Source organism: Octopus bimaculoides, chromosome 9, assembly GCF_046866305.1.
Source record: "Octopus bimaculoides isolate indiv1 chromosome 9, ASM4686630v1, whole genome shotgun sequence".
Lineage (NCBI taxonomy): Eukaryota > Metazoa > Mollusca > Cephalopoda > Octopoda > Octopodidae > Octopus > Octopus bimaculoides.
In genome coordinates, this window is record NC_142936.1 from 77,265,985 (window position 1) to 77,278,010 (window position 12,026).

The 12,026-nt window shown below is 34.9% G+C and overlaps 1 protein-coding gene across 1 annotated transcript in view; it reads right to left on the bottom strand.

Moving 5' to 3' along the window:
- Positions 1 to 12,026, bottom strand: part of LOC106868257 (uncharacterized) — a 228,182-nt gene that overhangs the window by 19,237 nt on the left and 196,919 nt on the right. The window contains exons 51-56 of the mRNA XM_089358208.1: positions 11,068 to 11,229; positions 9,554 to 9,718; positions 7,225 to 7,380; positions 4,714 to 4,860; positions 2,752 to 2,910; positions 896 to 1,051 (exon numbers count right to left, since the gene is read on the bottom strand). Of these exons, the coding sequence (XP_089214334.1) occupies positions 896 to 1,051; positions 2,752 to 2,910; positions 4,714 to 4,860; positions 7,225 to 7,380; positions 9,554 to 9,718; positions 11,068 to 11,229 (945 nt within the window). The remainder of the gene's footprint in view (positions 1 to 895; positions 1,052 to 2,751; positions 2,911 to 4,713; positions 4,861 to 7,224; positions 7,381 to 9,553; positions 9,719 to 11,067; positions 11,230 to 12,026) is intronic.

The window sequence follows — 12,026 nt, forward strand, 5'->3', positions numbered from 1 at the left end:
CCCTTTGAACCACAGGCACAACAGAAACAGGAAGTAAGAGTGAGAGAAAGTTGTGGTGAAAGAGTACAGCAGGGTTAGCCACCATCCCCTGCCGGAGCCTCGTGGAACTTTAGGTGTTTTCGCTCAATAAACACTCACAACGCCCAGTCTGGGAATCGAAACCGCGATCCTATGACCACGAATCCGCTGCCCTAACCACTGGGCCATTGCGCCTCCACACATTGACCTAAGTACGTAAGTGTTATTCTACTTAATTGACCCCGGAGTAAAGTTGAACTCAAAACATAATGAGGGAAGAAATACCGTAAGGCATTTTTTTCGATTTTCTAACGAGTCTGCTCGCTCACTACTCACCACTTCGTATAACATGAGTAGTAATAGCTACTGATTTATGCACTAGTACAACAATTTTGACAGAAGGGACTAAGTCGATTACATCGACCTCAGGACTTACGTCAATATGATCGTTTAAAACACTGCAAAGTAGTGACCAAATACGGTCACAGTGGAATAACTGAAATAAGTAAAAGAATAAAATATTTTGAGAAAATCCCCCGCTATTTTATCTATTACACAGGGATGAAATGCGAATCCGATCTCCGCGGAATTTGAACTCATGGCCGAAAGAAATTTCTTTCGATGATCTTGCTAGTCTGTTAGCTTGCCGCCTTGTATGTGACTAATATTCTTTTCTACCAGGCCTGTATATGACTAATACTCCTTTCACAAGGCTGAAGGGGCTACTCGATTACACCGTCCCCGAAAGGATGAAAGTTAAAGACGATCTCGCAGAATTTGATTTCAGAACGTAATGCTACTAAGCATTTTGCATAGCGAACTAGCGATTCTGCCAGCTTGTGGCCTTGTATATAACAAGACTAGCAAAACAACTTACTTGTGCATGAAGTGGCATCCTTTGTCCCTTCAGATGACGTATATTTACCATTTGGACAACTCTTGCAAGTTCTCTGATACTTCTCGTCTTGGTACTCATCCAGCGCACAATTTAAACACTTTGAACCATTGTAGTATGTTCCTTCATTACAGGGAGCTGGAAGAAGAATGAGTGTGTATACACATCCGTCCGTTCGTCCATCCATACACAGACAGACAGACACCCACACCTACACATACACCCACCCACATACATTAATATATGGATTAAGTAATCGTAAACCATGTGAAACATACATTACTATACAGATTATATCAACCCATATATATATATATATATATATATATATATATATATATATATATATATATATATATATAGATAGATAGATAGAGAGAGAGAGAGAGAGAGAGAGAAAGAGAGAGCAATGGAGGGGATCAATAGGTGGTATTCATCAACATTTAGACATTATATTATGTCAATATATTTATTTACTAAAAGGACAATTATGACAATATACAAACATGTAGTATTATGTATATGTGTGTGTATTTATATTTATAACTTAACCTTATGAACTTTCTAAAATCTCTGACAAATCTTAGAGAAACACCCAAGTACCTCAATTTCATCTACTAATTACTTCAGTCCACTGGAGGGATAAAGGTAGAATAAGATATTTTTGCCTCTTGGTTGAAACAGCTGTAAGATATTATCCCAATTTCTATTGCTGTATGTTATATATTTTAATAATTACTGATATTTTATATTTCGTTTTTGGATTTGGTTTGCAAGATTTTTTATGTGATTTCGTGTGTTGAAGCATATTCTGTTGTGTCTGGGGAGAGTTATTTTCTTATTGTACCTTAAAATTTAACACACTCACCGGTAAAATTTCCACTTATTTCTTATTTTTATTTTCCTAAAATTTTCGTTGCGTCTTGCAAAAGAAATAAGTGGAAATTTTACCGGTGAGTGTGTTAAATTTTAAGGCACAATAAGAAAATGACTCTCCCCAGACATAACATGATATTTTATATATATATACATATGTGTGTGTGTGTGTGTGTGTGTAAAGCATAATATGTCATACATGTATGTATATTGTTATAATTGTCTTTTTAGTAAATAAATAAATTGACATAATGTCTAAAAGTTGATGAATACCACCTATTGATCCCCTCCATTTTCTTATTGCGCTATAAATTAATGGTAAAATAACTCTTTACCCTCACCCATTTATTACACGCGGTAATGTAATTGCTATGCAATGAAAAAACACTTGTGTATTAATAATTGGGTATTCTACCAGCAGTATATTGGAATATATATATATATATATATATATATATATAGATATAGGACAGGCAATTGTTAATTAATTAATAAATTTGCCAAGTAGTTCAGTATGCAAAAAACCTTTATCGGTAAAACATTTATAATTATAAACATATAGGGATCAGCAAGAGTTGCTTCACCAACATACTGAAAATTTAGAAATAGCAGTTAAAACTACTAATTCTAACTGCTATTTCTAAATTTTCAGTATGTTGGTGAAGCAACTCCTGCTGATCCCTATATATATATATATATATATATATATATATATTTGTCATTTCAAGTCATCTATTGGGATTGACACTATTGTAATATAACGACACAGACACACATTAACTTGTGAAGTCCATTTTCATTTTCCTAAATCATCAATTATTTTTTGCACTGCCTGCTAATTAATGTCACTTAAATATTTTAAGTATGGGATAAGTTTCCGTAGCAAACATTTGAATAATATCTCTGATCTATCCTTGACATGTATCCTTAAAATGAAGAGGATGTCAATCTGATATACTCACGAATTATACAATCCGCTTCCGATGTCTTTCCTTCTCCATTAGTTAGGAAATCAGACGGGCATTTAATACAAACAGGATCTTTGGCAGGACGATAGGTTCCGATAGCACATTTGACACAAGAGTCTGAGCTCGTACTTTGTTCACCTTCTGAGCAATTACCTAGACAATAAAAAAAAATGTATAAAAAGGATCAAATCATATGTACTTAAACCCACAGATATATAAATATATATATATATATATATATATATAACGAAGCGAGCAAATATCAACATGACTGCCTGAACTCAGTATTTTTTAGCGGGATACCACTTTACGTATGCATGTACCTGACCTGACGTGACCAAGACTGCAAAATTGATGCCACACAATATGATGCACATCATCCTACACATAAGGGACAATTGCAGGATATCGTACGGAATCCATCTTCTGTGTCATTAATCGATTATTATCTCAACTAATACTGCGGAAATCCTGAAGTAGATCCGACGGAAATATACCCCAACTGTGGATGACACAGGTAGCCCAAACCGTGCAAGTGCTGTACTCAACACATCAACACATTTACGTATACCCATTAGTCCCAGAAATTACGTACATAAACACACACACACACACACATTTATATAAATGTATGATTCGATGAGCTCGACGCGCGAGTTAAGCCACGGCTCTAATGTTAAACACGTTAAACTCCCACCATCACTTGTACGCACAAGCTGTCTGTATCTGAGGGCAAGCTATGACGTAATACAGAGCATAACAATAATAAAAGGTGGCCGTAAATTGGTGCATCATGTCACACTGTAGATGAACCAGCAGATGAAGCTTATTATAAGACTAACTAGTTGGCGTTATTAGTTTCATTTATAGTGTGACGTCATGTATTGTCGAATACTGAAACATATGTAACAAGTGTAATAAAAGAGTACTAAGTTATGCTTACACACACACACACACACGAACACGCACACACACAAACGTACGCGTGCACACATCTTCTGGATCCAAGTTAATCAGGTCCTTAGGTAGTAAAGCACCAAGGTCAGGGCACCAAAGACAGGGCACAGAAAGTGTGTCAATAGCCAGCTGGAGGAGATGTTCTCCTGGGGCTAAAAGCAATAGTAACATTCACCCTTAGGGTTTAGCCGCATTTAAGTGGCAAATATACTTCACAATATATAAATATATATGCATATATATATGTGTGTGTGTGTGTGTGCGTGTGTGCGTGTGCATGTGTGTGTGTATTCAAATAGGAAACAAAAGCAGCGATAGTTTAACAAACTTCATCAACCACATATATGCTTCGTGCCATTAGGCTTCAATTTAACGTGGTGGAGAGTACTCTCTCAAATGGCCAGGTGTTAAAACACCTGCAAATCATGGACAAGCATGATAACTCCCCTCCCAATCCCATCCAGGAATGATGGACATCGATGTTTCGCTTTTTCTGTGGCTCATCACCATCACGTATTCGAAGAGGATTGGAGATGAATTATTTCGTCATTCCTCGACTTATATGCATATAGTTTGCAGACTATGTGCGGATATTCCCGGACAGTGCATACGTAAGAACAAATTCATATATGAAATAGAAGCAGCGCTGCTGTAATAAATATTATCAACCACATATACTTAACAGGGAGAAGAGTGTATTGGCTGGTAGCCTGCGATATGGCGTGGTGGAGAATACTGTCTGAAAGTACCGCGAGTTATCTCGCTTGCTCATGATTTCCACGTTTTAATGTTCATATATATATATATATATATATATATATATATGAGTGTGTGTGTGTGTGTATGTGTGCGTGTGTGTATGTGTATCTGTGTGAATGTTTTTGTGATTGTGTAAGTACTTGGGGTGATTTGTTCGACTAAACCATTCAAAAAGCAGTCCAATGAGAGAAACAAGAAGGAAGATAATAGATATAATATGATAAGTAATAAATTACTTACGAACACACGAGGAAGAGCCATTTCCCCACGTTATGAAGCCTGACGGACAAGGGAGACAAGAGGATTGCTTTCTTTCATTTTGGTATTGATTAATAGGACATGGTATACATGTGTTGTTGAATAGGTAGAATCCAGGTGTGCAAAAACCTGCAATTGACAAAAAAAGAATGTTGTAGAAAATACCAAAGAACAAAAAAAAAATAAAATAAAGAAGCAAAAGTATGGAATCGACTAGATTTGAACTCAGATCACACAGAGCCAGAACATACTTAAAAGTATTCTTTCCAATGCTCTAATGACACTACCAATTCGCTGCTTTTACATCTTATAGAAACAGTATTAATTGTAATTTGACCTCACCCACTAAAAAAATTATAAAAGAATCAATTGAGAGGCGCAGGCCTGGGTGTATGGTTAAGTAGCTCGTTTTACAACCGCTTGGTTTCGGGTTCAGCGGCGTGCTAACGGTTCTGCCAGCTCACCGCCTTCAATAATAATAATAATAATAATAATAATCGGTAAAATAAATCCGAAAAAGAAGCATACTCCAATTATAGAACAGTATATTTCATAAATAAAGTTAGATAAGACCGGTTTAAGGGGTTACTCTTAGCTTTACGGTGTATCATTAGATCTCATACCTGTTGGCTTATGGCCTTTCAAGCGAGGCCGTAAAGCTAAACGTTTCTTGGACGTGAAACTCAGGGTAATCCCATAAACCGGCTTTATCTAACTTTATACACACACACACACACACGCATATGAAACTAGCTAGTATAGCAACCTCGCTCGCTGTAGGGCATTTATCTCCCCTCTCAGCGCATAGATATATGCTTTTTTTCTCGACTATAAGCGTCTTTGACTCTTGTTTCTAGCAATGTAAGTGCTATTCCGTACCCTCAGTCACTGTTAGCGACAATTGACGTTTTCCTTTTTGGTTTTATATTGCGTCTAACAGATATATATATATATATATATATATGCCGCAGTAAATATAATGACGAAGTAAATTGGGTTGGTACATAATTATTGCGGACTTTTTTCAACAAATTCTATTCAACAAAACCAATAATATGTAACAAAAACATCTGTAAATGATTATTCCGGAGCATATTCACCATCTACTTCAATTACTGCTTCCCATTTGCTTGGCAGACGGTCAGACCGTCATTTAAAGAAGTTTTTGTTAAATATTGTTATTGTTTTTGTTGAAAAAAAGCTGCAATAATTAGGCACCAACCTAATATATATATATATAAAGATCCATGGATCGAGGTGTAGGAAGAAAGTTAGCTTCAAGCAATCTATAGTAAATATAGAAACGTAACTTTCAGGACAATAGTGATTTATTGTACTTCCTTGCGACAATGTAACCTTTAATCTAATCAAGATATGCTTAGCCTGGAGAGTAAATGGTAGTATACACCTCGCTTGGAGTTTACCACTTCTGAGGTTACGCTCGCTATGGTATATATATATGGCCCAGCTCTTTCCAACTCCATTCCATAACTCTAGTATATATGCATATATATTCACATAAAGGCGGAAATATATACGTCTATATGCTTTGGGTTGCAAAATTGCGAATTAGCCATATATATATATATATATATATATATATATATATATATATATATATATAATGTAGTAATATTAGACTCTCATTAGATGGAGTACTCTTCTTATTGATTTTTACACAAATTATATATATATATATATATATATATATATATATATATATATATATATATATATATATACATACATACATATATATATGTATATATATATATATGTATGTATATATATATATGTATGTATGTGTATATATATATATATATGTATGTATATATATATTCGACGGGCTTCTTTCAGTTTCCGTCTATCAAATCCATTGATAAGGTTTTGGTCACACCGTGATTATGGTATAACATACCAGTCCGAAATGTCACTCTGTACTCGAACTCAGAACCAGGTGATTGTGAAATGAACCTCTTATCGACATAACTATGCGTACGCCTTGTGATAAGATATTTCTAGGGAAAACAATAAAAAGAAGGGAGAGATTTATGTCTGTTCTACTATGAAAGAAGAAACGCGTTATGTTTTGTATGACACTTTTCAACGGAGAAAATAGATTAAAAATTTTGGCACAAGGCTGGTAATTTCAGGGAATGGGTAAGTCGATTGAATCGACCCCGGTGCTTGACTAGTATTTATTTTATCGACCCCGAACGGATGAGAGGCAAAGTTGACCACGCCGGAATTTGAACTCAGAACATGAAGACGGAAGAAATGTCGCTAAGGATTTCGCCCAGCGTGCTAACTATTCTGCCAGCTCGCCGCCTTATTTCAGCGAATAATACGAAAAAAGAAAGAAAAAAAGAAAAAAAAAAGAGATAACTTCTCTGCTCGAATGGCCTCACTCGTTTATATATTAGATGAATTTAAAACTAAATTACACACTCAAGTTTCATTAAAAAAAAAAATGTAATATTTGTTTATCTTTACAGGAATTTGGATATGTAGAATCTGAAGCCTTTGTACTGTAATTGGTGTTACATGGGATGCAGCTTTCCTTATTCCACTCTGGTTGATAAGTTCCTGGAGGACAAAGTTCACAACCAGTTTGGTTAGCATTGGGCTGTTCGCCAGATTTACACTTATCTAAAATTATAAAATCAGATTTATGGTTTACTGTACTTGTCAGTGAGCAATATGATGATATATTACTATTCTAGTTTTATGGTTTAAATCATTCACTTCATCTAGAAGTTTTGAGACTTCATCAGCGGACTCTTTCAAAATACCAATAGGCTTAATTACTCCGTGAGCGAGAAGTTTCCCATTTATGATTTATACGAAAGTAATGCTGGAAAGTTTAGCAATGATCTAATTCATTATCAGATACGCTACAGAAGTTTGGAATATTTTAACTGTTAAACAATAAACTCTCAATGATATAATTTTATAATTCAGACATTTTATTTAAGTATTGGATCATCCCATAAATAATGCGGGTTTTTCAATTACATGAACAAAAAGTTGGAGGGGAGACAGGATAAAATACCTGTATCAACTCGCTATAAAAGTAGGTAGTAATTTTACCTTGTACTTATTCTTAGTGCAGGTTTTGAAGAGTGCAGTTCGATTTTTAACAGTTATTTTTTCAAAGATATAATGGAAGTGACACAGGAACATATTCAACATATTTTGCTTTATGAGTTCAATAAAGGCAACAACGCGACGGAAAGTGTGAGGAATATCAATGCAATATATGGGGATCGGACAATAAGCGTAAGCCAGTATCAACGGTGGTTCTAGAAATTCCGAGCCGAAATCTACAGCCTAGAAGGCTAGCCTCGTCCTGGAAGATCTCTAGAACTCGACGAGTACGTTCTGCAATCCCTGGTAGAACAAAATACCATCGTAACTGTTGAAGAACTAACAAAGAAGCTTGGTTTTGGTCATTCAACCATTAATCGACAACTGCATGTCATCGGAAAAGTCAGCAAATTGGGTCAATGTTACTCACTTTTAGCTGAGTGGAGTTAAGCTCTAAGCTATACATGCAGATATCTTTGAAGGAGAGATATAAGCTTTTCTTATGAAGGAACACACACACATCGCATGTGTGCATTTACATATATATATATATATATATATATATATATATATATAAATAAATTTTTGATTCAAAATTGAATGTGACACTTAAGTTTAGGCATCAGAATATAGTATGGTATTATCCAAACAATTCAAAAAACAAGGTGATCAGAAATCAAAAAAAGCAACACAGATTTTAAAGGTTATTGCAGTACGCACGTTTCATGCTACTCCATTTATATAAGTAATGCTAGCATTACTTATATAAATGCTAGCATTATATATATATATAATGCTATATATATATATATATATATATATATATAAAGCATTCATTTTATAGCTGAAGCATCACATATTTTATCATGTAGTATTTAGTTTTGCATTTTATCGGTTTTCAATCAATATTAATAGAAAATGCATTGCTTTGGCAGGAGTGCATCACAACATTATAATAAAGCCAAACGACGTTCACACACTAGATGGTTTGAAATATTTCAATGGAAATTTTTTGTTAAGTAAAAAAAGAAAAAACACTGAATCTGAAATACCCGTTAACAATTTTGATATGTTAGCGAGGCTGTTTGATGTTCTGTCATTAAATATTTTAAAAGCTTCCAAGAAGTATTCCCAATTATAACGACAGAAAAATATTAGCTCTGAATGGGTATTTTAGAGAGAATTCTTAGGGAACTCTATATTCATTTTCTTAGCCATGATTATAAAGTTTGGAATGTTCTAAATCTTCCAAACAATTATTTTAGTTCTCATATTGTTATTTCATGAAAACTAGATGCACTTAGACAAATATGCACATTAAGGTTTTTCAAGGTGTTGCAATTATGTCGATGTGAATTGAATCTTAATTTAAAAGGGTTTGTTAATCCAATATAATCTTAAGAGACTGAATTATTGGTTACCAAAACAACTTCGTGTGTGAAAGAATCAATTTTGAAAGACATAAATAGTTCAATGTAGAGGTTTCTGGGTTAAAAAACTAGCAGTAATGAGAAGAATTGGATGTAAATAACTGTTTAAGATATTCACGAATTAATATTTGCCTTTAGATTAGAACATGCCAAATCTATTTGTTGCAATAAGTCGTATATTTGTTGAAATATATTATTTCGAGTATATTCAGGAATATAATTATGTATGAATATTAAAATTCTATTCAAATAATCAAATTATATTAAAATTATGTTATATATAAAATACTTGAAAATATTCTTACACAAGTTGCAGTCCTTGATTGATGTTGTATTGGGGCCTCGTGTTGTATAGTTGGGTGGACAGTTTGTACATCCACCGTAAAAATCAATGTTGTTGTCTTTGTAAGATCCGATGTAGCAGGGTCTGCATTTATTTCCCTTAGCGTCAAAACCCGACGGACAGAAGACTAAACAGAGGAGAAAGGTGGTATGAACATAAAAACGCATTATATTATATAAAAAAGTGATCTGTCGTTTTGTAAACGTCGAAATCTATACAGATAGCAGTTAAGTAACGTTATTACCATGAAGTGTTAGTGCACATAACACACACTCATACACAAAACATGTTCTCACTTGAAGATCGCAGTGGCGTGAAACTAGAGTTTCTATACAAATGATCGGTTTCAACTTCAATACATACATACATACATGCACACACACGTACACACATTATTTAATGCACATCCGTCGCAAGGTTCTGAGTTCAAATTCTACCGAGGTCGACTTTACCTTTTATCATTTCGGGGTCGATAAATTAAGTGCCAGCTAAGTACTGGGGTTGATGTAATCGACTACCCCCTCGCCCAAATTTCAGGCTTTATGCCTATAATAGAAAGGATTATTTAATGTAGACAGAATAAAGATACGAGCTACTAATAGTTTCATTTATTAGAGACACGAGTCTAGCTAGGTTTTTATAACACGCCTTGTATCTCCAAGTAATCTTTAGGCTCTGAGCAGATGACCTGTTGAATTTGCAAATCAGGACGCTGGTAGGAGAGAAATCACGAGAAAAAACGAGAAGGTAGATGCAAAAAGTGGAAGGGTGAAAAGAAAAAAGGGAAAAAAGGAAAAGAAAAGGAAAATTAGTTATGTTCACTTTCATCGTAAAGCCACAAGAAAGCTACTTGTAGAATGATTCAACGGAAACGAGTCCAAAGTCTGCGAGACAGCTGGTGAAACCGGAGACAGTAGTGTCCTCCAGTTCGCCAAAAGAAATTTGTCCATATGCCTGCATTTTATGAAACCAACAACAACTGGCACAATTCTTCATTTTCCATAGGCAGGATATTTCGTACTTTAGAGGATTCTATATATCTATTTTTTTGCCTTCATTCTTGACTATTCGTTATTATTACTATTGAGTGAGAGAGCAGTGCTTGCCATCAAAGTGACACTGGGGTAAAATATACGAAGCCCAGTATACCCACCATGACTACCCGTCTGATAAGGGTACACCAAGCACATGCATCACAAACATATGGGTGCGACATGGTGACCTCATATCAAGATAAACAGCGTATATGTATTAAAACATGCAAAACACATGTAGAGGCGGTCATCGATACATGTACATACTTTCAAACGCATATACATACGTAACTACCAAGCAGTGACCAAGCAAGTAACACAGTAAATTTCTCAGTAAACGACTACACAACACGAAATGCTTTAAAAGTAGCAAACACACACACACACACACACACACACACACACACACGATAGACATGATTAAGAGCAAAGCTGTACATACATTTGCATTTGCTAATATCCTGTGCTCCTAGCACATCAGTGCGATGATTGGGAGGGCAGCTTACACAACTGGTTTGGTAGCTCATGTTCTGGTATGTGCCATATGGGCAAGGCACACAAGTGTTGTTGGATACTTCCAAGTATTGACCAGCGATGCAGGCAGCTGTAGAGAACAATAAAGCAATTTGTGTTACGGTATGGGATTCTGTTCATATAAATATACGTATATATATATATATATATATATATATATATATATATATAATTAATAAAAAAAGGAAAAAAAAGACACAAGAAAAAACAAAAATTCGAGGACTCGGTATTTGCGAAGTATTAATAAGGTGCTCAGGAAAGGAAAGAAAGTGTTTTACATTTCGAGCAAAGCTCTTCTTCAGAAATAGGAGACAGATGAAAGTCCAAGAGAAAAGGAAGACGAAGGAAAAAATCGCCAACAATCTACATGTAGTTCCTTTTCTCTTGGACTTTTTTTTGTTTCCTGTTTCTGAAGATCTTTGCTCGAAACAGAAAACGCTCTTTCGTTCTATCCCTGAGCGTCTTATTAATACTTTGCATGTACCACATCCTCGCGTTGTTGTTTTTTCTTGTGTTTTTTCTCCTTTTTTTTTTTGATTAATTATTTACCACACGCTCACATGGACCTCCGTCCTTCCGACTGACTTTGGAGTACCTAATTCGCAGAATTCTCTCTACCGTCAGATTGCATTACCTCATTCATTCGGAGTACGCCATTTCTGCACCTTGATTATATATATATATATATATATATATATATATATATATATATGAACATTACTATTTCTAAATCTCTCAACGAGAGACATTCAGTAACGATACTCTAAAGTAAAGACTATTTGTCAGCACAATGTGGCAGTCTCTGTTGGGACAAATGTTACTGTTATTTAGCCTCAGGAAACATTGTCTCCACCTATATGGCACACT